The sequence below is a fragment of the Argiope bruennichi genome, chromosome 11 (genome assembly GCF_947563725.1).
Source record: "Argiope bruennichi chromosome 11, qqArgBrue1.1, whole genome shotgun sequence".
In the NCBI taxonomy this organism is placed as follows: domain Eukaryota; kingdom Metazoa; phylum Arthropoda; class Arachnida; order Araneae; family Araneidae; genus Argiope; species Argiope bruennichi.
Window position 1 is genome coordinate 77,862,148 of NC_079161.1, and position 27,749 is coordinate 77,889,896.

The 27,749-nt window shown below is 27.3% G+C and overlaps 1 protein-coding gene across 1 annotated transcript; it reads right to left on the reverse strand.

The window, feature by feature from the left end:
- Positions 1-422: 422 nt before the first annotated feature.
- LOC129957122 (double-strand-break repair protein rad21 homolog) lies at positions 423-27,433 on the reverse strand. The gene is made up of 13 exons (XM_056069281.1): positions 27,297-27,433; positions 24,306-24,456; positions 23,188-23,417; positions 22,943-23,046; positions 20,451-20,675; positions 18,112-18,285; positions 16,779-17,102; positions 13,684-13,913; positions 10,882-10,996; positions 10,178-10,494; positions 7,264-7,968; positions 4,607-4,768; positions 423-2,574 (listed from the first exon to the last, which is right to left on the reverse strand). The coding sequence occupies exons 2-13, from the start codon at positions 24,447-24,449 to the stop codon at positions 2,443-2,445; spliced, it is 2,862 nt and encodes a 953-aa protein (XP_055925256.1). The 5' UTR covers positions 24,450-24,456; positions 27,297-27,433; the 3' UTR covers positions 423-2,442.
- Positions 27,434-27,749: the final 316 nt, after the last annotated feature.

Sequence of the window (27,749 nt, forward strand, 5' to 3'; positions counted from 1 at the left end):
AGCGATCATTTGTTCGGCTCTTTTTGCCTTCTGTTTTTGTGCTGCGTTGTGCCTTTTTGTAAATAATCATGTTTGCCTCCTGAGAGAGAATAAAACGGAATTAAAAATACAACATCTCGTCTATGTCTTCAAACCTACATTCTACTTAAACCAAAATATGTTACATAAATATATGTTTCTTTGAGAAGGAGATGGGGGGGAGGAGAAAAGTCTGAAAATAATTTCAATGGCTAAAAATTCCTATACATTTTTTAAAACAAATATCAGTACATCAATTTTGGCTGCAAAGGCTTAATTCTAAAAGGTCCTTCATAAAGCCAAAAAAGTGTGTAGAAAGTTTTGCACATTTGGTTAAATATTTATCACATAATTAAGTTATAAAATAGACATGTATGAAACTTAATCGAAAAAAATACACAACATTCTTTAATATTAAATTTTATTTAATACATTTTATAACATAATATTGCATGTTCATACACATAAATTCAATCGAGTAACGTGTAATCTAGCTGCGGAGATTTAAATTTGATTTTGATGAGGAATTCATATTGTGCACTATTAACATTTAAGATCAATGATGAGATAACTGGTTGATACTCTTGCATATGTACAAAGATTCGATTTTAAAAGAAAGCAGCAGCAAAAATCTGTTAAAACATCCAACCATCATAATATATACACTTCACAATAAAAAAATAGATTTCTATTCATAAAATTGATGGTTCATAGAATAATGCATTTTCCTTCAAGGGCAGTGAAAGCAAGCTACTACTGATTCCAATATTAGCATTGCTATATTGCTACAGAATTAACTAATATGAAAATAGAATAATTATCAGTGATTAAATAAATGCATGCTTTAATTACAGCAACTATAGGCAAAAGGAATTTCTTTTCCCTTCATTTCTAAGTCAAAATCAAAGTGCTTATTTGTAAATCATATTAAATAATTCTGAAAATGATTTTATTTTTGTATATGATTTGTATTTCTTTTATCCCCTTATAGATTAGAACCAATATCAGTGAATTAAATGCTTAATAGTCCATTTTAACTTCTATAAATATAAGAAATGCACTTCCACTTTTACATCTCATATATTTTTCTTTAAAAAAAAAAAAGTGATTACTTCAAAATTTCTACTCCACTTAAGAGACTTGCTTATTTCTCCAAAATTAAAAATTTCCAGAGTTATGCAAAGATTATTTTTTATCTGAAAATTTTAATCCAATAATTGCAATTTCTTTTATTTCACAGATCTATAAGACTTAATTATCTACTTACATTACAGAAAATATGTCCTCCATTTTATAATATTGCAGTTCAAACTTCAATAATTGCATGCAAATTTAACAAATTATTGATATACTTGCCAAAATAATAAATACAAACAATAATGAAGGTTAATTTATAATACATAATTTTAAGCATTAAAAATAAAGCATGCCATGCATGGGAAGAAATAAAATGATATAAAAGTTCAAAATGAAATTTTGGACAAGATATATTACTCATAGAAATCAAACAAAAGCAATATTTATGCAAAAAAAGCAACTTAATTGATCTAGCAAATGCAGCATTACATAATTAAATTTACCATGCAAGAAACCAAAAAATTCTTTAATTATAGATTAATTCATCTTCATTAATATTAATTCTTCAATTACTTATTTAACAAATTTCTGATTAGAATGAAATTCAACTAAAAATATGTTTGATTCACATTCAAAGGTAAACATTCTTATTATAGTAAATGATGAAAAAAATTATTACATTTTATTAAAAAGATGAGAAATAGCAGAATTTCAAATATATTCTACTTAATTATTGGATTGAATGAGGGTTTAACAAGACTGGGAAATAAAAAATGATTTAGTTTCTATTAATAAATTCAAAGATTGGAATTTTTTTAAATGAACACATTCTGAAGTAAAATAAAAAGACATTACAAAACTATTTTTTACAATATTACAGCTATCAATCACATATAAAAACAGATGACAGAAACATGAAAATATTCACACTAAAATTTCAATCAATAGTTCTCAGAATTAACAAATGAAAAAATTTACATTATACTAGTATTACAATTTGTAATACCAGACTATATTGCATAAAATCTCAAATATCAATGCTTTAGTAAAAGGTGAATTTATAAATAAATGAAACTAAAAACATGATTAAAATAAAATAATTACATATTATATTCTTAATAAGAATTAAAGAAACACATAGATTACACTGGAAAATCCAGTGTCAGTTTTTATCAAATTACAATGAGGCTGCCTTTAACCCCAAATTATGAAATGGAAGATGTGCATTTTTTAAAAGAAAGCATAGTAACTTTTTTTCACTGCCGACTAGCACATTTTTGGCATTATCTTAAATATTCGAAAAAACAACGCTTGTGTTATTTTTCAGCAGTGTTTTTTGTTAAGAATTCAATTGCCATTGTATACAGCATTGTACTTAGGTCCCCTTGTGATGATCATATCTCCATAGGATGGATTTTGCTCAAGTTCAACAGCTTGTTGCTTCTTCAGAACCAAAAATGTGTAGAATTTCTGTGCCACCTGGGGGAAAAAAAAAGAAAAAAAAAAAAAAAAAAAGAAAAAAAATTAGATTTTAACAGGTTTATCAATATGAAATTTAAACAAAGGATTATCAATGTAATAACAATTTTTAATGTAATAAGAAATTTTAAATAGATTCTAGCCAAAATGTTACACACAAATATTAAATAAGGACTTATAATTTAAAACCATGCTTCCATTGTGCAAGCAAACAATACACAGCTACTCCAAGATTTAACAAAATGAATTTAAAATAGTTCAAACAAGGGAAAAAAAATATTTTTATACAGAATGATAATGAAAAATGTATTCTTTTCTTAAATTATTTTAAGGTTTCCTGTCACTTTAAAAACTGAATCAAAATTTGAATATTTTTTTAAACGATGAATCCAAATTTAAATCCATTGTCTGAAATTGCTACTTGTCTATTCAGTGCAGTAAATACATATTGTTACTCAGAATCTTTAATTAAATTTTGTATTATTCATTAAAAATTATAAATTTATGATAAAATTTAGTTTGCAGTTTTATTTTAAACTTTAATTTTTTACAAAGTTACATAATTTTATTTAAATATTTACTTTGTGAATAGTAATTCCTTTATGTTGGAAAATTATTTCTTTAAAGAAATAGAATTTAGGAATTTTTCATAACTGGAAAAAAATTCCTTCTGGTGAAACTGATTTTCACATTTTAGTGAAAAATAAAGTTATTGAAGGCAGAAACTTTTAGTGTCGTCTGGATATCTCTAGAAAACAGCACATGGTTCTCTCTCATTTTTTGAATAGACACACCAAATCCCTCACCTTCCAACACGGCCAGAGAATCTTTGCTGAATGTCCTTGGTGCAAGGCAGATCAAGCCTCCCCATATCATATTCTTAAATGTTTAAATTTTACTATTTTTGAGATTTTAAGGAACCTGCTGTTGCTTTTAGAATTTTTAGAGATCTTTGGTTTCTTGGAGGTGGTATAGCGGCCCGTGACTAAATATTTTAATGGGCGAGTTTGAATTTTATAATATTAAAAAAACAACTGAAGTGAGCATTGTTCTGTAAAAGCTTTTTCAAACCAAATTAAACCTAATATTAAAGGGATCCTAATAATGTAAATTAAATTTGGAAAAATATATTAAAATTAAAGACAGAATTTAAAAAAAAAAAAAAAAAACTAAATAGAAAAGAGAGCCATATTATTAAAGAGATAATTTTTTGAGTTTTAAGATAATGCAAAATCCTTTTTAGGAAATTAAAAGCATTTGAAGTCATCTATTTCCTAAGTCAAAGCGAGTATCCATAATGACGGTTAAGCATAATTTCACTCTCAACTATTAAACTATCTGATTAAAATTTACTTCATAATTTCTTTTACATCTTATGACAGAATGACATGGCGAACTGAATTAAGTGCAACTATAAAAATGCAGAATAAAGCAGTCTGCTGAAACTTTTGTACATTGATATGTTTACATTTCAGAGTTGCCATTCCATACTAAGTAATAAAAGCAATTTCTGTGCCACATACATTAGCGTTTTATAAATACACATTGTCAAAATAAGGGGAACATTTTGGCAACAATTAAACAAGGATATTAAAAACCAATTTTCTTTTGAATTTTTAAATGATAAGAAAATTTTTATGTTTGGAAATTACTGAGGAAAAATGTTAATATTTCACTTAATTTTTAATTAAAATGTCAAAAAAAATTGCTCAGAAGTGTGTATTTTCCTCATTCTCAAAATATAGATGTATCAAGTTTGGTAGCTCTAGGATTAATTATCTGCCCTGTAGAGTGACAATCTACATACTCACATATTCTCCTTCACTGTTAGTAAAGATAATGATTTCAAAAGGGGGAAACATGTCACAAAAAACAAATAACTTATTTTAGAGATCTAATAATTTACTCTGAGGAGATAAAAAAATTGCTCAAAACAATAAGAAATAATCAAAGATAAAAATGTAAATGCAGGATTATTTTGCAGTATGTAAGCTACTTATCTCATAGCCCTGGAGGTTGATAAAGAACTTACCTGTTTTCTCTTGTTATTTTTCACAAGTTCAGAGAAGCTGATACTTCGATTGTTGTCTAATGCATTATGAATAACATGCAACAAATGAGTCGTCCTTTTGGTTAATATTCGCTCCTCAAATTGCTCATATGTCTCATCTGCCATCTGTTCATCTGGCATAATCTATTTGCAGAAACAAAGGTCAATACAAAATTGTATTTGATACAATTAATATTACAAATAAGTCAACCATAAGTAAAAATGTTTGCAAAGTCTAAATTATTTCATCGCCAGAAATATTTACATAGTATTAAATAACTATATCAAAAAATTATTTTTTTATATGATTTATTAACCATGTGACAAAATTTCATGAATTTTCTTAATGCATTAATAACAAATATCATACTATATATTATGTCTAAATATAAACATCAATAACAAAAATTTTAATATTGAAAAATGCATTACGAAAATCGTTAGATTTATTAATACATGTAATGCATACATGAAAATGTTGCGATTTCTTTCGAATAATTTTTAATGCAAATTGAAATAAAGAAATAATGCATATTGAAATTTTTCAAATTAAGAAATTATAAATGCCAGAAACTAACAGATGATTCTAAATATGCATTAATAGTCAAGCTTCATAAAAATGTTTTGCTAGATCTGTCTTCAAGAAAATGTACAAAACTAGTAAATATTGAACATAACTTAAATGAATATGATTGTTACTTATTTTTATTCTATAAAATATAATTTTATATAATTCTATTACCTTTCTATATAGAGTAACCATTCTAATTGTAGCCGAAATAACTCATTTCTAAACCATTAGCTATAGGGATATACATTCAGTTGGAAAAATACTTAAATGGTATATAAGTTTGATATTATTTAGAAATTAACCACTAAAAAATTTTCAAGGTATATATATAATTTTATTTATATAATACCTACTTAATTTATATTTATATAATTTTTCAGTTTCTAGTAATCACTTATAGTAAAATGTTCTTGATATTCTAATATTTTGATTAAGAAAAGTTTCTTATAACAAAAACTAACCAAATTATAAAGCTCTGAGTTTGGTTATTTTCAGCCAATCAATGGACAATATTTGCTTGAGATAGCCATTGATTGGCTTAACTCACTCAAAGTCCAAATAAAATGGTCTAAAATAGTGATATTCAAAACATAATTCAATCAGTTTTAGGTGCAAAAGAGAACTTGTTTAACGTTTCTTTTTCAATTAAAATATTAAGAATATCAAGAATATTTTACTAAATTATCTTAATGAGATCAGATGAGTATAGAAATTTTGATGAATTTTTTTCAGAAGTATATTCAATGTCCCAAAAGAAATATATAACTCTTTAGGTCATTTAAAACATTTTTCCAAATGGAATATTTTCTTCTCGAATTTAGAAATAAGTTATTGGACCATGATTAGAGTGGATACTGTATAAATTTGTAAAATCTAAAATATATCTTAAGAGTACGAAGAAATATTTGTGTATTGTTAGACTTAATCGATTTTTTAAAAACCAAATTAAGTGAAAAAAATTACTATATAGTAATTTAATACTTTGACTACAATTACTTACACAAAGTATATCCCAAGTTTAAAATAATAATAAAAAAACAAAGAAAAACTATTACAATCAATAAGATTTTAAAATTAGCACAAATATATTACAAAAATAACTTATTTATTATTCTTATTTCTTTTTAGATTTAAATAACCTATTTCTATAAATATTTTACACAAAATTAAATTTTCAACTTACTAATTCTACTTTGCTAAGATCATTTATTAAAAATCACCACACACACAAAAAAAAAGTAAGGATGCAAAAAAAAAAAAAAAAAAAAAAAAAAGCCAAACTTCAGATCCAATTTTCAGTGAAAATGTTTTTTCCTTGAACTAATTTAAAAACTGAACCACTAATCTTATGAAATAATTTATTTTTGCAAACTGGGATGCAGTAAAGCATGTAAGTTAAGACATTTTTAAAACACACTTTTAAATTGCATCCATACAATTTTTACAATCATTGAAGAATGTCTTAATATGACAGTGATATTTACGCAGAATGTATTAAAAGTCTAATACATTTAAATATTTAAAAAATATATATATATTAGTGTAGAAAAATGCAGTTTGCATTAAAATTCTTCACATGGTGTAAATCCCCCCCCCCCAATAAGCATAAATTAGCTCTGAATTCCTTACATAGATAATACTCAGTTTTAAAAAAACAGCATTAAAAAAATCAATACAAATTATTCTAGAGAATGTTTACATCATAAGGAATTACAGAACATTTATTCACTACTATATTTCAAAAATTCATCCTCTATAATACGAAACACAACCAAATTGCACTCCAATACCTTCCACATAGACTTACATTAATCGTGTAAGAGATTGAAGGAAGAAGGAATAATTATTACAGGACATTAAGAAGGAATAATTATTTCAGTTTTATATCTTTTTTTGTTTTTAAGGTATAATATCTATAGCCAAATTAAAAATGAAACATTTATCAGTGGAGAAAATTCACACTATAATTTTTAAAGATTAAAAACTGCATTCTTTTATATGAATTAAATGATTTTATATATTTTAAAATATGTTGATTGCAAATCAAAATTATATGCTGAGCACTTACAGGTCCAACACTTGCTGGTGCACCATAATCATCCTCGTCATCAGATCCCATAAATTCATTCTGTTTATCTTGGGGCATTTGCATATCAGATGATTCATTCAATGTGGATGTGTTTTGTTGTTGTGGTTGTGTCTGCATGTCTCCAATTAGAGAGTCAAATAAAAGATTTGAAGCAGACTGTGCATCAGTTGTTGGCTGATCAATGCCATTCTGAAGAGCAGGCTCTTCTGCCTGTTTATCAACTGCTGGGGCAGCTGCAACATCATTCTGAAGCAACTCTGATGGAGCAGAGCTATTTGCTTCGTGCCTTTCCTGAGTCTGTGGATACTGATCCAAGAGTGGTTGAGTTGCATCATCGTCAATGTTATGTTGTGGCATTTGGCCATTTATTGCAGGAGGAGGATTCTGCTCTGTATCTGGATGAGCTCCATTCTCATTATGAGGTATAAAGTCATTGGTATTCGGCTGAAGCTGATTTTGGAGCATTTGCTGATTCAGTGGGTCATTAAGATTAGGGTGAGGTGGCAGTTGTTTGTCCATTGACAACTGCTGTTGTTGTTGTAAGTGTTCTGGAGCCATGGCATTTGGATGTAAGTGTTGTGAGACAGGCTCAATAACAGAATGGTGGACACTGTCTGTTACACCAGGAAGAGCATCACTGTGTATGCTTGGTGTAATTGACTGAAGAGATGGACCCTGATTTACCTAAAAAAAATACAAAATAATTATTTTTAAGACATTTTAAAGTAAAAATTTAAAAATATACATTCACATAATGCAATATAAAATATGTCTTCAAGGAAGAAAATTTCTTAAAGTGCATTTTATTTAATTAGTTAACTTTACATAAAAAATGATTTATTCTCTTTCATGAATTTCTGGAATCACAGCTGTAATACTGGAATTGCTTGAGTGAACATGAAATTTATATCAGAAAAAATAATGAAATATTAACAAAACACAAAAATCATTACAAATATTTTAATTATTAATAAAGAAAGTTTTTGAATGAAGATCATATTGAATCTGTAACATTATTGTTAATGATTAACATGAAATTCTAGGATGAATAATACAATAAGATTTTAACAAATAGTCCAGGCGGTCTGTTATACTGGTGACAATATTTCAGATTGGATAATCCCATCAATTAATGAATGTTTTACTAGAAATTCTCATGCATATTGGCAGAATGCTCTAGAATTTTTTATAAATTATCTGAGAGACAAATTATCCAATTTACTTTCATAGCTGTCATTTCTTTTTTTATCTTGCTTTGTGGAACCTAGATATCTTCTAAATTTTTAATCATTTTTTTCACCATAAATAACTTAATATTTTGTTACTGTCATGAGAAAAAAAAATCCATAATTCATCATTAATAAATTTGCATACCCCCCTCTCTACTTTCTCAGAAAGATAAGCAGTCTTATAGCCATGATCATACAAATGAAGCAGAGATTCTTATTAAAACAAATCCTTTCCCAAATGACAGAATAAATTATGACAGCCATTTCGAAATGAGCACCTGTTTCAATTCACATAAACAAACATGTGTTTCTGTTTTTATTTACAAAAAATAAATGATTTACAGACATCTGGCCAACTCCAATCAGACCTTGGAGAGAGAAATATAATACATAGGACTAATCTTTTGAAGAAAAAAGCATAGATTCATGATGCAATCTAATAAAAATCATTCCTAAAGCTCAATGACTCAACAGGTCATTTACTACGTTTCTACAATGGAGGCTATCATTTGTCCTGAAGGGGTTAAGTAAATGATATAAAATCTCTTAAAACTGGATACTCTTTTTTTTTTAAAAATCAGATATTGAGATATTTTGCAATTTTAAAAATAAACAAATTAGCTAAATATTTTCACAATCAGGTTTATACATTTTTTTTTTAAAATTCAAACTGAAACATCAGAAAATAAACTTAATATCTTTAGATTATTTTATATTAACATTTACAGCAAGTATTTTAATTACAAAAAATAGCTGTTTATGATTTTTGAAACTTCAAATACCAATACTGCTTTGTATCTGAAAACGATCTTATAAATCTTGCTAACACATTTATACGTAATTTAATGAAGAGTGGATTCCTATAGTTACTTATATTACATAAACATAAGAAGAATCAAAAAGATTATCAAACTTTATTTTAAGATATATAAAATTCCAAAATCTAAAGTTTTATAACACTGAAGAGCACTTTTCCTTTAAATAAAAATTAGGTTCCAATTTTTGGTACAATTTGCATCTTTGAAAAATTTATTTATTGATTTTCTTTGTGGTTATTTTTCCTCCTTTTGTAGCAAGACAAAATCATCAGGCATCTTGAATTAGAACTCAAAATTATTTAAGAATCACTTTTCATTTCTTGCTTTCTCGTGGCTTTTACTTTGCTTGAAGAAGGATTACATGTTGTGGGAGATTTAAAGATTTTTAAGAAAATCAAATTTCTTTGGATAAAAATTAGTAAAGAGAACAAATAACAAATTCCATATTAACTGTTAATTCCTCACAATAACAGCAAAATGTGACAATTACAGTGGACAATTATAGATACACAAATGGATCTAAATATAATTAAGTGCAATAAACCTACTTACAGAGTTGTTTAAGTAGACCAACAAAGTCTACAATTAGAATTTCTATCTCAAAAGTAAGTCAATAATCTTATAATTTAGGATAAGAAAATTAGCATGGAGATTCATCAAAATCTCAAGGTAGAATTTTTATCAATTATAATAGTTTCTCTTTCTATGCTTCATGTGCAATAAAGTAAGCACAAAGATGGTTAACAAGAGAGTCAATAAAAGTTAATTAATTTATTGACTCTTGAGTTAATTTTTATCAATTTCATATTGATTTTAAAAAATAAAACAATATCATCCATCACTTACCATAGAGTCCATCATTTGTGGAATGTGAGGAAGCTGGTGCAGATCTGGTTGGAGCACCATGTGTCCATGCTGCATTACCTGTGGAGGCATCATTTGCTGGTCATAATTGGGTGGGAAGAGATGATGTTGGGGAGGCATGAAATTTGGAACATCTAATGATGGATGAGATAGGTTAGGCTCATTGGTGAAGGAAGCCCGAGGCAGACTGGGCTCATTAGGGTATGAAGGTCGAGAAGAGTCGAGATGGAACGAATCTAGATGTGACAGGTCATGAGGCAGTTCAGATTCCATCAACCGCCTGCGCTTACTGCTACCCACTGAAAGAATAGTAATGTAAAACACATTTCACCTAAAAATCTATTTTTTTTTCATAAAAAGCTGATATTTAAGTTGGAAAAGAATTTTGTTATCAATTATGGTTTTTATATCAAATTACAGAATTGCAGACAAACAGAAAGAGAACAAATTTGATTTGATTCTCAAATTTTTAAAAAATATATACATATTCATTTTAAAATAGATTATAATGCATTACAAAAAGAAAGTTAACATCGGAAATTTTCATTCAATTAAAAACAAAGAAATCATTCTGATTGTTAAAGATAATTGAAACAATGAGTTATTTTTAAAAATTATATATATAAAGATTATTAATTTTTTTTAAAGGCTGCAGTAAGAAATTTTTATAAAAACAAATCCCATACCCGATGCGTCTTCATCTCTTCCTTTTTCAATCTCTGAGTCTAGTTCATCTTGCTCATCATCATTGCCATACACTTCATTCTCCACTGATCGAGTAGTCAAATGTCTTAAATATGCCTAGAAGATAAAAACTTCCTTAAAGAAAACTATTAGATATAAATTTATAAACCAGAAATAAACTTTTCCTTCTTTACACAAACATGATGCGAGGTAAAAATTAAGACCTCAGTAAATTTATCTATCTATAAGATATTTTTGTATTTTTCCTTGAATTTGCATTGAAAAAAAAATCAAGTTCCACAAAATTTTCAATTACAGCTTTCATTTGTAAGAGACATATTTGAGCTGAAAAAATGAATGTACAAAGTGCCTAACAGTACTTAAAATAGTGACATATGAAAAATATATTGATACAGATAGAGAAACCAGCTATTTCATATTTATTCATTCCTTAGTTGATATACTTGACATTGTTTAAGATAAAAAAATAGTTTCATAATGAAAATATTACTTGTACTTACAATTTTTAAAAACTAATTTTTAGCATAAATCATTAATAATTTTTTAGAACATTTAATTTTAAAAGAACATTTTAAAACAAAGAATGGCAACACAAGAAACAAAATTATTTAATGTATCTAAAATATTTACATTCATTATAAAAAAATTAATCATTCAATGAATTATCATAAAATATCAATATCATATCAATGAATTATCATATTCCTTATTTTTCACAGCATTTGTAAAAGGGGGGAGGGAAAGAAAATTTGTTCAATAATTTAAAATTTTTATAGTCGGCATTATTTTGAATTTTGCATTTATTTTTACAGATTTTCTCGAACTACATATGCAAAATGTTCTTCGTATTATGAAGGTCTAATCAGAAAAAATAAAAATCATTCATTATAAAAAAATTGTTCCTTGAGTAAAATGTTGCTAAAAAATAATTGGCTGCTTGAGGATTAAAAGGTCACAGAAATTTTATATAATTTCCCAAAATATTCATTTTATTTGTCATGTATCATAATATAAAATTGGATTACATTTCAAGATGATCATATATGTACCCTACATTATAACAAAAGATATATACCAATTTAAACAGAACAAGACAATCACAAACTGCCCAAGTTCTTGTTTAAGCTTCTTCCAAATTTTTGCATTAAAACATATTAATTAACAGAAAAAAATTCACAAATAAATTTATCATAAAATGAAGAATATCCAATTATAAAACTAAATTTAAGTATTTCTAAGAAAATCTTATGTAAAAACTTTTAACATGATTTATAAGTTTAGTAACTTCCTAATATGACAATAAAAAGAATATGTTTTATCAATGTATTTCAGAATATACATACTGCTTCAAACAGCATAACTAATAAAGATAACTTTTCCCCCATTCAATCAACCACAGCAATATTTATCTTTCAAACTCTTTTCAATATAAATTATTTTCTCTGATTACAAAAGGTATGAATTAGATGGTTATGTTTTATGGTATAGGATCCAATTTTGGTTAAATTGTATCAAATGCAAGGTAAGAAAAAAGAGTAAGTACAGAACTTTCAGAAGTAGTTTCTGTGCATATACAAAAGTTAAAATTCCATTAGAATAATAATTTATCCAAAAATGTTGCGAAGATCTAAAATGCAAAGCATATTTCTAAAAATAAAAATACATTTAAAGTTAAAGTAACAAAATAATTCAATAGAAGTGTTAAAAATTCATAGAAAATAAAAAAAAAATAATAAAAAAAAAAATCAAACCAATTTTAAAGATTTTTGTATCATTCAGTAATTTCTTAGATAAAAAAATTCATTTTTACTTTTTCTGATAGCAATTTTCCCTGAACAGACAGTTCAAAAATATTACTGAATGCTTCATAGTTTATGAGCTCACATGGTTCTCACTCTTTTCCTCCATAAAAATTGCAGGCTTTTTTAATGGTTTTCTAAGGCTATTATCACTGTCTTAAGGTAAGGTAGGAGAAATTTGCAATATAATGATTTGATGTGCTATTGACTAAACAAGTTTGTTACAAAAATAATTGTTCATGAAATGTTCATTTAGATTATAATAGAATTCAAAATTTTGTCTTTATAAATAATTAAAAAAAGCAAAACAAAACAAAATTATAAAAAAAATATGTCATTTGGACATTGAAAATTTATTCTTTTTAAAGCCAATTCTTCATGATGATCAAAACAATTGGTAAAGCCAATTGACATTCTTTTCAAAGCCAATATGCTTCAACATGACCTTCAAGCACCATTCAGAACACAATGGGCACCACCCTCTATTCTTTTATTACTAGAATTATTCTTTGTATTCAACATATTCAGCAATTGCCCAAATTTTATAAAAGTCACAATTTGCCACGAAATTTTTGATTTTGCATTGTAGATAAATCAGTTTTCATTTTCATAAATTTTCTTACCAAGCTTGAACGAAGGGAAAATTAAGACCTAAAAAACAGATAATGGGCCTTGAAACAAAAATTGCGATTCCTTCAAAGTGCCCCTAAATGTATTTTCATATTTAAGAACTTTTTAAGTCCAACAGAAATCCTAGTTCAACAGAACTAATCATATTTGAGTTTAAATTTTGTCACATTATTATACAAGAAACATACATGGCTTTACTATGAAAAAGATCAGTGTGTGTATAAAACTGAAGTCAAAAATCCAAAGCATTTAATGGACTTAATTATTGGTAATAGTTTAATTTAAAAATGAACATCAATGAGGGAAAAAATCTAGAGAACAGTTTTCAAAGAAGGTTTAAATACATAAACTCACCCGTGTAAGAGTCTTAGAGAGAATCCGATGTCCTGGCAAAGAGAAAAGCTTTTCAACACCTCCTGTTTCTTTCCAATGCATAAGTCGTTTAGTAGGTGGAGCTAGATCTAGTGTAGCTACTATGTCGGTGGTATCAGAGAGCTGAGATTTCATTTCTTCACCTGATATGCTTTTTACTTCATCAACTACCAGCTTCCTTTTTCGTTTAGCTTTCACCGTTCTCTCAGCCCCTATGAATAGAATACAATGTAAACAATAATTCGATTAATTTTTGTAAAAAATTACTTAGTTATTGGAACTACTTAAAAATAATACTAATGAAATAAACCTGCAGAATATCAAAATAAAATCAATATACCACAGTTTTTAAATAAATGTCTAAAATACTACTGGAATGTCAGGCAATCAATAATGGTGTTTTAAACACCTAACATTTTTCTAAGTAATAACTAAGTTTTCTAACCATAGTTTTTCATAAATAAAGGTCATTAGAAGGAAGAAATAAATGTTACCCTCCCCCTATTTCTATAAAAAATTTTGCTCAAAGGCTATAAACTTCCTCATTAAAAATAAAAATTACGAATTTTTTCAAGTTGAACAGGAAATGCACTTGAGTTTGAAATATATCTACAAGATAAATCAAATGCAAATACAGCCAAAAATATAAAATGTCATTAATTTGATAATCACAGGAGTGTTTGTGGGACCCCAAAAAATCCCCTGAAACTTTTACGGACTTACTACCGGCATTTTGGAGTTTCGAGAAGGGGGGGGGGGGAGAAATGAAAAATTACAATTATGAAGTATTGAATGACCTAATTATAAAAGTTCAATGAATTACTTTTTTTGCAAAATTAATAACCATAAATTTTCAAACATATAAACTACTACATTTTATGCAAATCTTTTAAATTACCTGAATTAATTCTTTTAAAAAAAATTATCTAATTTCTGCTGCTTTTTTTTTTATTTTCTGATGTTTGTGGGCTTGTCTTTCATTTGTGGTGAACTTCATAATTGCAGGAAGGTTGACTTTTATTTTCCTCATTTACAGTTGAAGAAATTTCCTCGAGAACTGCACATGCAGAGGTAGAAGCAGTTTGCTTTTCTGCTAATGTAGAAGGTTTTTCAGAGACTTTTATAGGTGACTCATCTGAAATACAGACTTTTATAGGTGACTCATCTGAAATACATGTTTTTAAGTCCTCTTGATATGTTTTCCAACTTCTGTTCATATTCAATAAGAGATCTTTGTGAATTGGATCAGTCATTGGTTTTTTTGAGCCATATTTTTCACATGAGGTTTCTTTAGAAGCCATTAAATCATATTTAATAGTCTGCACTGCATCTAGGGAATCAATCTTAAGAGAGGTTCTATAGTCAGTGACAAGTGTATCCATTAAGTTGAATGCACTTTCCACTAATGGGCCATGGAAGCAGCTAAGGCAGGCTTTGACCAATTTAGCCAATGTAGGATACTTATAATCATTTGTGAAATCATCTTTTAAATTAAAAACTTTAGACCAATATTTATCAATTGTACACTTGACTTGATTTCCACTTTCATCAGATGTGTAGAGCATTTCTTTGGTGATATCAATATCACTCTGGTATAACCTTATTTCAGCTTCTACTTTTGACTTTTCATTATCACTAAAAATATGGGACATAAAAGATGATAATTTTTCAAAAGCTAATATTGTACTGGTTTTACCTCTTAGCTCTGGATCTAATGCTGTAAAACTAATTAGATATGAATTTTTAAGGGGTAATTTCTGTTTCATATGCTGAAATTTCTAAATGAAATTCTCTTGCATACATAAATAAAAAAATATTTCAATAAGCGAAACGAAAAATTTACACGTGCATCAATAAATGAAACGAAAATTTTACACAGCGAAGAAAAAAAAGTTCCGAATCGATCAATGACAAATAGCTAATAGGGCGAAAAATCCCCCTTCTCTACTTATTGGCGCCACGCCAGTAGAGATAAGACCTTTGAACCCAGAGTCACGTTATCGCACATCTGGTCGAACGAAGTCTCCCCCTTTTTTTTCTGCCGCGCCTACTTGCCGAAAAGAATCCAGAAGAGAATGTCCGAGAACCGGGGGAATGAGTCATAACTCGCAATAAGGAAAGAACAAAAAAGAAGTTTTCCCCCCCTTTTCACGCATTATCACTGCCTTTGGAGAAAGAAAGGAAAAGTTTTCACCACACACACTGACCTTGCGTTTTCTGCTTTAAAAGCAAACAAAATTACCCAGATCAAAATAAATAATTCATTATTATTCCTACTTCCTTTTGAACGACGATCCCCGGAAATTCCGGGGATCGAAGTTCAAAATCCCCGGAATTCCGGGGTTTCCCCGGAGCACAAACACCCCTGTAATCATAATAACATTGCTATATTTTAAATTTTTTTTTTCTAATGTACGATTGTTTTATGCACAATAAAATAAAAATAAATTACTAATGATAATAGCATCTAATTTAGAAACTGGGCCTTATTTTATGCTCTTTAATTTGAATAAAAAATTCCATAGCCAAATATTAATCTGCTGATTCAAATGTCTATTTCATACCTTACTTTCAAATGATTATTCCCATATTCCCATTTTATTTTTAAGCTTGATAGTCTTTACTGATTCAAATAGTTCTTTTATATACTATATTTAAATTTAATTTAATAAAAATATATAAAAAAAAAACAGTAACATCACAGCAGATTCCAAGAGTCAACTGGCAATTTCAAATAAATGACAATATATTTTAAAAACACCTTAATTAGCATACAAATAAAATCATTTTTTATTTAAACTATTTTCTATTTTTTAAATATTATATACGGACTTTTGAAATCATTCTTTTTGTTAAATTTAGTACCAGGCAATGCTATTCAGATGGAGTCAACAGTGAATTATGAAAGATGAGTATTATCACTGAGTAAACATACACACGATTCTAAAACTCTAGGTCATCAGGAAAAATAGATTATGAATAATCAAAGTTAAATAAAAGAGTGTAAAAACAGTCAAAAATAAAATGTCTGCTAATTTGCTCAATACAACACATTTTTCATGCTCCAGAATTCTTACCATGAACAATGGTAGCATCCAATGGAGCAAGAGCAAAACTTTCTGCATCATTATTGATCAAAGTAGTGTGGTCGAGAGCTGGGATATGAGGAACAGGCGGAGGAGGCATTTCTTCAGGCGGCGGAGGCGGTGGCATGTCCTGTATTGGATCAGATGCAGGATCTGGTCCTCTTGGTAAAGGATCTAGAGGGTTTTCTTCCCTTGGTTCAAGGTCAGTTACCCTAGATTCAGGTTCTGGAGCATTTCCATCAGTATTTAACGGTGGACCTGGAGATTCAGGAGAAGAGGGTGGTGAAGGGGCACCCATGGATCCTGGAGCCATATCTATAATATCATATTAAACAATAATTAATGCTTTAAATTAATAAAACACATTAATAAATAAAGATATAAAATACAATCAACAGAAAAATAAGATTTCTTGAATAATAAGCAACATTGTATGCTTATATAAAATTTAATCTTTGCAAGTATCTTATGATTCCATAAGAAAAAATTATTTATCAACACTTACCATATTATCTAATAAACAGTTCATTTACAAGAAAATTTCTTAATGATACAACAAAATGTTATACTTTTCATTAAATGTTTAGCAAAGTATCTGCAAAATAATATTTATAAGCAAATAGACAGTATTTTGGATAAAGAGGTAATGATGTTGGATAAACAGAATGATTAGATTCTATGTATATTAGGAATGCATTTTTTTATTGGAATAAATAAAGATTTGCTTATCTATAATATACAAATTTAGACTTGTCCGACCCTTATCAGACAAATATAATTTCAGTTGAGATTAATATAGAGTATTTTAACTCTATGCATGACAAATTCAATGGCACTTATAATCACTGCTTCTCTATTGCATATTTCATTTGGGGTCAGTGTTCTTATTTTGTATTGGAGAGTAATCCAAATAAAGAAAAGAAAGAACATTCTACAAAAGACATCGAGAAACTTTGCATATCTTACTACAACATTTTTATAGAGGTGCATTACTTATTGTCCCAAGGAAAAACCAGCTTTAAAAAAAATAACTGTATCAATGTTTATTTATTAAGCAGCAATAAAAGCAACAGAGCAGAAATGAAGCAAACTAAATTTATTATTCAAACTTTCAATCAACATTGCTTCATTTAATTCCTTTTAATTGCAACATTATTTAGGTTTGTTTAAATATTAATTTTCTTCTCTGAATCGTAACTAAACACATTTTGTTCCACATAAACCTTATGGAACATGGTTTCCTCATGAATACAAAGGATTAATAATCTAACTTTGAAATCAACAAGGCTTATTTAAAACAAAATATAAAGTAAAATTCACATACCATACATATCATCATCACTATCATCTTCAGCATGCTGTTCAATGGGTTTCTCTAAAGGCTGTTCTATATTTTCATTTACTGTAGGCTCTGTAGCAGTATTGTCTAACTCTACAGGACCCAAAGGAGCATCATCAAACAAACCGGCTGGTTCAAACAGGCCTCCGGTTTCACCATCTAAAAGGAAGTCAATGGTACTTGAAAAATCTATCTCCATTTTTAAATTTTAATTCCTCATTCGGTCGAAATAAAATTTAAGAGAAACAAAAACAAAAATAAGAATAAATGTAAGCATCAATAATTGCTTCCAAAATATTAAATTATAATTGGAACACATCCAAAATGAGTTACTTTTAAGCAGTTTCAAATCTCTGGCATAAAACATTGAAGCATGATAATGTTTTAGGCTCAATTCAATCATCTTTCCTTTTCAAAATGTGCCTCTTAATGATATTGCAGCAATGACATGCAATATTGTTGTAAAGCACATATACATAAATGCAATTACTAAAAAAGAAATGAAAAGCAGTTTATTAAATTTTTATAAAAATTTGGTACAAATTAGTAATATAATTAAAATTGTATAGAAATAAAGTTGGAACCACTGAAAATTATATTATTTATTTATTTTAAATGATATAAAATTGTTCTTGGTAATTATTAGCAAGCTTCAAATTTTCTGAGAGAAAATGGCAAAATTTTAATTATAAATGCAATTAAAATTTTGTAAAACTCTTTCTTAGGAAGTATATATTACACAAGAATTAACTAAGTAAAATTTGGTAGCTCTAGATTCAAAATTAAGTATTCTGAGAAATTTTTTCATGAAATTTGCAATTTTTTCACCCATATTGCAATTTAAAAATAACGTCAAGTTAAATTCCACTTTCAGAATATGCTAGAAGTAGCATTTCACATAACTCCTTTAAAGAACAAAACTACAAATGATGAGCTAGCGAAAATCACCAAGAAAAGTCGGTATTATTTATTATTAGAAATCTATATTTTCAAATACTGTTTCCAATTTTCCTTTAACTAAAAATTTTAATACAACATCAGAATACCTGAAATTCAATCTGAATTACAGAAGTTTATCAGTACTTCATCCATACTCGGATAATCCTGAACATATACCAAAACTTTTTTAAAAGTTTAAAACTAGATACAAGAAAGAATTTGGAGTGAAAATGAAAAATAATTTTTTACTCCAATCACAGCACTGATTAATATATTAATATTAAGAAAGTTTGAAATTTTTATCAGGTATTCAGCTAATCTAGGGTTTGAACTTGGTCTTTCTTAGTTAAAGCTTAAACTTGGTCTTTCAAAACGTGATCAATGATTGATTCCTCAATAAAAAAACTATTTAAAATAAATCCATAATTTTTTTTCATTCATCAATGATACGGATATAATTGCTAGAGATTTTGAAACATTCGAACAGCTTGACATATCTCTAGAAGCATATAAAATGCATCTAATAATTAACTAAAAAATAAATACCTTAATGCAATGCAATGTTTTAAGACTCATTTAACACCCAATTCCATCAAGAAACAAGAATTGCTTATAACAGTTTTAAGTATTTCGTCTATGAAAACAATTTAAGTCAAATAATATCAAAAATTCATAATCAAATTACAATTCCTGGATTTTTTTTGTATTAGTAATATGAATAAATCAAATGTTATCAAAAGAGGAAATAAGCAATGTATTTATTAAAATTTATTTAGATCTATTTGTTAAAGCACGAAAACAAGTCTAAGTAATCTTTTTAAAATTTGAGAGTGGGAGAAAGATATTAAGCAACATATCTGGTGGAACATATATGTTAAAAGAAACCTCAGAAATATATTAAGATCCAGATTTATTAAATTCTCCATAAGTCAAAGATCAAAGTGCATTGAAATTAAAGTTAGATTAAATAACAAAACCATGAAAAATCTTTTTGAGATAAACCATTACATATCCATGAAAAAATCTGACAATCATAATGGTTATGAATTGGAAAATCCTTAATGAAAAACAGAAAGCCTGGGAAGGAAATTTGAAGAATGCCAAGCCCATTCAGGGTATCATGTAAATGCAGAAGAAAAAGGTACAAATCTAAGGTCAAACCATTAACAAGTACATTTTTAAATGCATTTAAATTTCAGAAAAATAAAAATTACCTTAAGTTAAATAATAAATTAAAAATAAAACAAACAGTAAATACCCCAATTGAGTAATTTAAATAGCTTTTGTAGATAATAGTAAGTTTGAAGAGTCTGGAGTTATACAGAAAATTCCAAAAATACAGATAAAATTAAGGAATTCTATTGAGCTAAGAATAAAAGTTTTACCTAGAAGTCCTTCACCAACTGTTCCTCCAAATCCATCATCTTTGAGAGGAGCATCCAGAGAAAGCTTTGGTTTGCTCACAATGCTAGCATTACTGACTCCTGGTGCACTTTCATCTGGTCGTTCTTGGGAAGGGTCTTCACAGAGAAGTAGACTAGCATCATCAAAGCCATCTTCCATATTAGTAGCATCACGAGCTGCTTCAGGTTCTTCAAACCCCATATCGTCTGAAAACAGACAAATCCAAAAGTTAAACTTTTCTTACACCATTTTACCGATTTCTTAATTTTTTTTTTTTAAATTAGTTTATGTATTAAAACTCAAACAGAACAGTGTTTAATTGTGAAATATAATAATTACTACATATCAAAATTGAAAATGATCTTTTCACCCCAATATCACTTAATAAAATTTAAGTAATCCAAAGAATTTAAGCTCACTTGACAAACTTCTCATTAGGTTTCAACTTTTAATAAATGAAAAAAAAATGGAGTACAGATATAAAAGGAAATTCTTCAATCAAGAGAAAATAAATTATACATCTTTCATAAAATGTTATTTTTATACATGTTATGTATCCAAATATTTACCACATCTAAAGGAATCACATTCAAAGTTGATAATTTTATAAAATACATTTAACTGAGCATATTTATTTTAAAATGATTCTCCAACATTAGTTTGAGAAAAAATATTGAAACAGGATGTATTATAAAGTACATAAATTACCTGTGTGTGTGTGTAAAACTTATGCATTTTATGATATACTAGCCGCCTTTGGCGACCAGCCGGTTCGCCAATCTTAATGTTCGTTTAAATTTTGATAATTAAATATTTTATGCAATTTCTACTTTAATAGCTTCTTCATCAAAATATTTTAAAACGTCAAATTTTGATTATCATATAATTCATTCATAATATTATAAAGACCTTCAGTCATAACGTAATATGTATCTCTCTCATTTTCTGTTAGCACCCGTAGAATTTATTCTTTAAATTAAAATGGAAAGAATTAATCTTCAATTAATATAATAATATTTTTTACTGAAACAAAGCATTTTTTTATAATCTGATTACTGAAAATAGAGTCACTGAACGTTTAAACTTTATGGGCACTAAAGAATATCTTTTTTAATTTATGTAATATCTCAAGAGTTGGTCAACAAAATTTTCTTAGATTCATTATGAGCAGATCGATTCATTAACAATGTTTAAATTTAAATGCATCAAACACTAAGAAAATAAAACGAATCGTTTAAAATAAACGATTGAAAACAGGTTTTAAAAAAACTACTTAAAAAACGATGTACTTAAAACTATAAGCATATACAAAAAATATATAACTAACATAAATACAATTTACTTACAAAAGCATGCAACTAACCCAAAAATAATTTAAATCATCCATTGATAACGTTGTCATGGCAACAATCGGAACAGAATGCGCATGCGTGAATTTTCTTCGCCGGTTACGTAACGCAAATACTACGCTAGTTGGGGTAACGCTATGCGGATTAGAAATTTTTAATTTCCTTTATTCTGTTTTATTTTAATTCAAAAGTACTTCAGAATGAATCTGAAAGATCGATTCATTAACAATGTTTAATTTTAAATGCATCAAACATTAAGAAAATAAACAGAACTGATTGAAATAATCCGCCGAAAAATTTTAACCCTAGCATCATTACTGTTGGGAGAAAAAAAAACTGAAGCCTTTCTCGTTTGGCGGTGGGGAAAATGGAAGATTTTTTTGGCGGGAAAGTTAGTTTTTAATTAATAATTAAAATTCTAATTAAAAATTCGAAAAAAGGAACCCCAGGTGCACATTCCCAACCTCCAAGGTATACATGTACCAAATTTGGTAGCTGTATGTCAAACGGTCTGGTCTGTAGAGCGCCAACACACACACACACACACACACACACACACACATTGAGCTTTATTATAAGTATAGATGAACTGAAAGTCAAAAATATATGCATGTTGCATCTTTACATTCTGTATGCTTAGCTTTCATAATAACGACCATGTTTTGAATAAAAACTGACATCAGTATTCCCTCCTTTTCCTTTAAAATAGTAGTCACATTATATTAGAAAACAGGAGACTAAATGAGCAAATTCTTGTATTAAACCAATAAATCATTAAATAAAATACTGACTATACACTCAATTTACTCCAATACCAATAGTTTTTAAAACTTTCAAGTTGATGAATTAAAAGAATCATTTTGCATTTAATAAATCATACTGTTGTTTCTTCATTTCATAGATATGAAATAAATAAGTATACCATGAAATGCACTTTTAATTATCAAAAATTTAAAATAATTATCATTACCAATAATTTCTTTATATTCAAATACCAAATGAGCCTATTTTAATAATTTAAGAATCAAATAACACTTTCTACAGTATAAAAGTATTTGAAACAATATTATATGACAGTAAACTGACAATTTTTAAAATGTAAAAATAAAATTTATCAAAATTACCAAAGCCATCATCAGCCATTAGACTTAGGTTTCCATAATCTTCTTTCAATGTTATATCTTCAGCACGACTCTGATTCAAACTAACTTGGGCATCCATGTCTATTCTAAAAATCAAAACAGATACAACACAATTAAAAATCTTTTAGATTCATTGATTAATGTAAATTGAAAAAAAGAACTAAGTTCATTTTCTATCACAGAACTATTTTTTAATTGCTATTATTGTTAAACAAAAAAATACTTACGTTATGTCAGGCAATGCTGTATCAAAATCATGAAATACTTCAGGAAGAGTTATAGCAGCTACAGCAGCTTCACGATTACCTTCAGGCAAATCAACAACTCCTGGCCGAAAAGCTATTTTAATCTTTATAAATGCTTCATTACAATCAGCCAGCAGATACTTAGCTTTGCGGGAATATATTCTTACAATGCCAAGAAGTAAATGTCCTGATGTTCGTAAAGCCATTTTCACCTAAGGATAAAGGAATTAATGAGGAATGAGTATTTATCAGAAAAATCTACAATGGAATATCTTGGGACCCCAATTTAATGAATTCATCGGGAGCCGAAATTCTATTTATTAGATTAGATTCGTAATATTCAGGTTATTCACAATATCTAGGTCCAAAAATAAAATATTTCTGCACTTAACTTATGTAACAACTCAAATACGTAACTATACAAAAATATCCATAATCCGAAATTATATACTTTTTATTCAGTAGCTAAAACCCGTGGCCAACAAGAAGACAAATTGGGAATTTAATTTCTATTATTTCCCATGAGAGTATATATAGGCTAATTTAAGAAAAAAATTAGAAAATTAATTAGAATTTAAATTAGTTTAACATATATCATTACATAAATCCAAAATGCACTTTGTAATGACTGCATGCCAGCAATTAAACAGAAAAAGAAAACGAAAAGATCAAAGATGCTACGTTTATTATAACCAGCGATTAAAAGAATAAATTTATGTTATTTTTAAAAATACAATTATTACAGCATTGGAAAATAAATCTTTATTTCTGAACTAAAAAAAAAATTACAACAAAGCTAAATTTTTTAAGCACATTTTCATATTATTTTTATACTCATCAGCAACAAACACATTAATGGTGAAAAACATTACCGTTTTGTTAATGCAGAAATTGCGAAAATACTGCCAGGTTATATGGAATACTTGATAAATGGGCACAAACTTCCTGGAGCTAAATTTATATATTTCAAGAAAATTTGCCAATGGGAAAGTGGCACATTTCATACAAATCTGGCAGTTATTAGAGTAACAAGAAATGTAACAAAAATTGTTTCAAGATAAATCAAACATCTAAAATGTTTTTTCTATATAAAATCATACCTTAGGTTGAAGGATACCTTCCACACTGCTTTCAATATTTGTTTCGAATACATGTGCTTTAGTAAGTTTTTTATCCCAATGGGCAGCCAACCAGATTCGGGCCAATGGCCCTTTCTTGGCTAACACAAAATGAGCATAAAACATCTTTTAACTACAAAAGAAAGAAAAAAAAAAAAAAAAAACATTACATATATTTATAATAACACAATATTCAGAAAAACAAAAATTAAAACATTAGTATCTACTCTAAATCATTGGATAAAAGCATTTTATACATTCAAAAGAAGGCAGTTTTTTTTTTTTTTTTTATTGTAGTAGGCAGGATATTTTGTATGCAATAAAGCTATAATATTTCCAACAATAAATTTTACTTATCCTTTAAAAGCTTATAATGGATTCTTGCAATTACTGACAAAACAGTAAAATAGCATCGAGTTTTTTTTTGTTCTATTATGGCAGGGATTCTCAAACTATAAGTTACAAGTCAATTTCTGATGGATAGCTGCAACATCTAAAATGCGTATTTCCAGGATTTGGAAAAATGTGATGTGGGCTTAAAATTTGCATTAAAATATATAATTATTAAAATGAGTTTTTGCAATATATATATACATATCCTTCACAAATATATACATTTTTTTGGTCTCATATAGCCTCTCTGTACTGATCGTATTTGGGAAAATCCAATGCACTAAGAATGAAGTAGATTATTATAGAATTGGTATTAAGTAATAAGTCGTAATGTTCAAAACTTTGAGAATACCTGTATTAAGGAATATATCTTAATGCATGAAACATCTATAAATAATAGGCAATGGAAATCTTACACAATTTAAAGATTTCGATCGCAATTTCTTTTAAAATCCTACAACCCACCATATAGAAAAGCATATTTAATTTAATTGGTTTTTCTTGACTAATAGAGAATGAACTTTTTGAAAATCACATAACCAATAACGAATTTAATAATCGATTATTTGCCAATGGATTCTAAAACCCTCTGCACTTCTGTGCATGTGTAAGGATGGGTTTATTTCAACAAAATAGGGCTGAGGGGGGAGATGAAAAGAGGAGATGTTTAGATCTAACAGTAAAGTCAATTCCGGAAAAGCACACATCCTTCCGCATCTCACCCCCTAGTGAGAGAGAATTGTCAAAAAATGGTCATCTCAGGATACTGAAACGAACATTACACTCATTTGAAATTTTCAATGTGAAGCTTGATTTGGATTCAATTTTACTGAGCAGTAGAAACTCGTATTTTAGTGATAACTCAAATTTATGCAATAAAATATCCATTTAAGGAAGTTTTTACATTAATATTATATTTATAAATTATGACAGCACATAGTGTTGCTAAAAGAATATTTTTCATCAAATAGAATTCCTTTTGATGCTACACGAGAAAAATTTCTAATAGAAAACTGCAGAGAAATTTGATAAGATTTCTATTTCATAATTACAATTCTTTGACTCTTTTTGAGGCAGATTTAACCATGTATAATAATATTGCAATACAGCTTAATACTGATAGGAAAATTTTGCTATTAACACAATAATTATCATTAAACATGAATGCTGACACAAAGTAAATAATTTTTTTTATTACTGGTTAGTAAATATCAATCTTATTCTGTGAAACAGATGAAAAACTGCATGATTAACAATATAAAATTACTGAATTTAAAGAGCTTAGACCATATTAATATATCATTAAGTTTACGAAAAATTACCTATTTTAACAATTAACTAGTCGCATTTTTCATATGCATATCAATTTTTTAAAAAATAAATACCATTTCTCAAAACAAAAACGATTCTGAAACAATTACTTTTACTTAAATTTGCATTAAATAGTTAAGAATTTTATCAAAAATAAAATTTCTTAAAAAATCAATGTACAAGATTGGGGGGAAAAACCATGTCACACACAGAAATTTTCATGACTACAAAACTAAATTTTAATATCAAATTGCAATAAAGTTTCACACAAACATTTTTATTTGTGTTTTAATGCTCAGTTTTACTTTTAATTACAAGTAATATATTAATTTTTACAACCAAACTGGCAGAATAAGAAATTTATATTATATAATTCTTTATCTGTACCTAATGAATGTTAATTAGATGCTAAATATAAGAATCTACCATAATAATAAATTCAAAATTTCAAAAAATTAAATATATTATTACTAATTATTTATTCAAAGCAAATATAATTACATGTAATTAAATGTAAATATTTTTTTTAAAAAAATAGAATGAATGAAATAGTATTAGAAACAAATTATCAATATTTTTAATCACATTTTTTTTGTCACAAATAAGCAAAGAAAACTCAAGTTTCTTTTTCAAAATCTAAAAGTATAAAAAAATTAAACTATCTTTAATGTTAAATTTCTTAACCTGTACAATTAATCATATAAGGAAAATAAAGAAACAAATGATCAAAAGTCAAGCAAAGCAAATATCTTTAATTCTAGTTTCTTTTAACAATTCTAGATATTTGAACGTTGGAGATCGGAAGAGCCTCGATTACATGTTTAAAGCCCGCCAAATACTGAAATTTCAAATAAGTTCACATATATAATATAAAATAAAACCAAATCTACAAATCATTACTTTGAACTAATTTACAACCAACGAATTAATGAAATAATTTAATAGATGAATAATAGGTTATAATATCAAATAAAAGTTTTGTTTACATATATCAAATGGAAGGTATAAGACATGTAAAACCATTTTGCAATAGTCCCTTACTTAAAAGCAAAATAAATCAGAAGTGAAAGCTTTCTAACTATAGCTTAATATAAAATAATAGCACAAACGTTGAAAAAATCCACATATATTTCTCAAAAGTTCGTTTTCAACAACTTTTCAGAAAATATCTTGACTTGCTAACTACAAATTGTTTCGAGATAAATAAAATACCCATTTACAAATATTGGATTAAAATTATTCAAAGTTATTTAAAAAGGATTGACTTACTTTATAATGTTACAATGCAATAAAATAGATTAATGACAAGTTGGTAATTTTAAATGACAACACATGTAACAAACGACAACCGCCGTAGCGAAACGTAAACGGATAGAAAAATATTATAAACTCAGGAAGGAGGGGGGAGAGTTGAGGTGGATTCCTTAACTGCCTAGGTCGAAAGTATTTTTTTTAAAGAGATTGATTGAATAAAATAAAGAAAATAAGATAATTTCTGTCATATTTTCTAATTAAGCTTTAAAACTATATTATATATCAGAAAAACAACAATACTATTTGCTTAAAATAAGCATTGCATTAATATTATTTTCAAAAAGACTAACAGCAAATCAAAACTGAATGCATAGATGAAATCTAGTATAAAGCTTAAAAAATTCCTTTTTTTAATATAACATTACTTGGTTAAGCATTCCTTCATCAATCTTGGGAAAGATAATATTA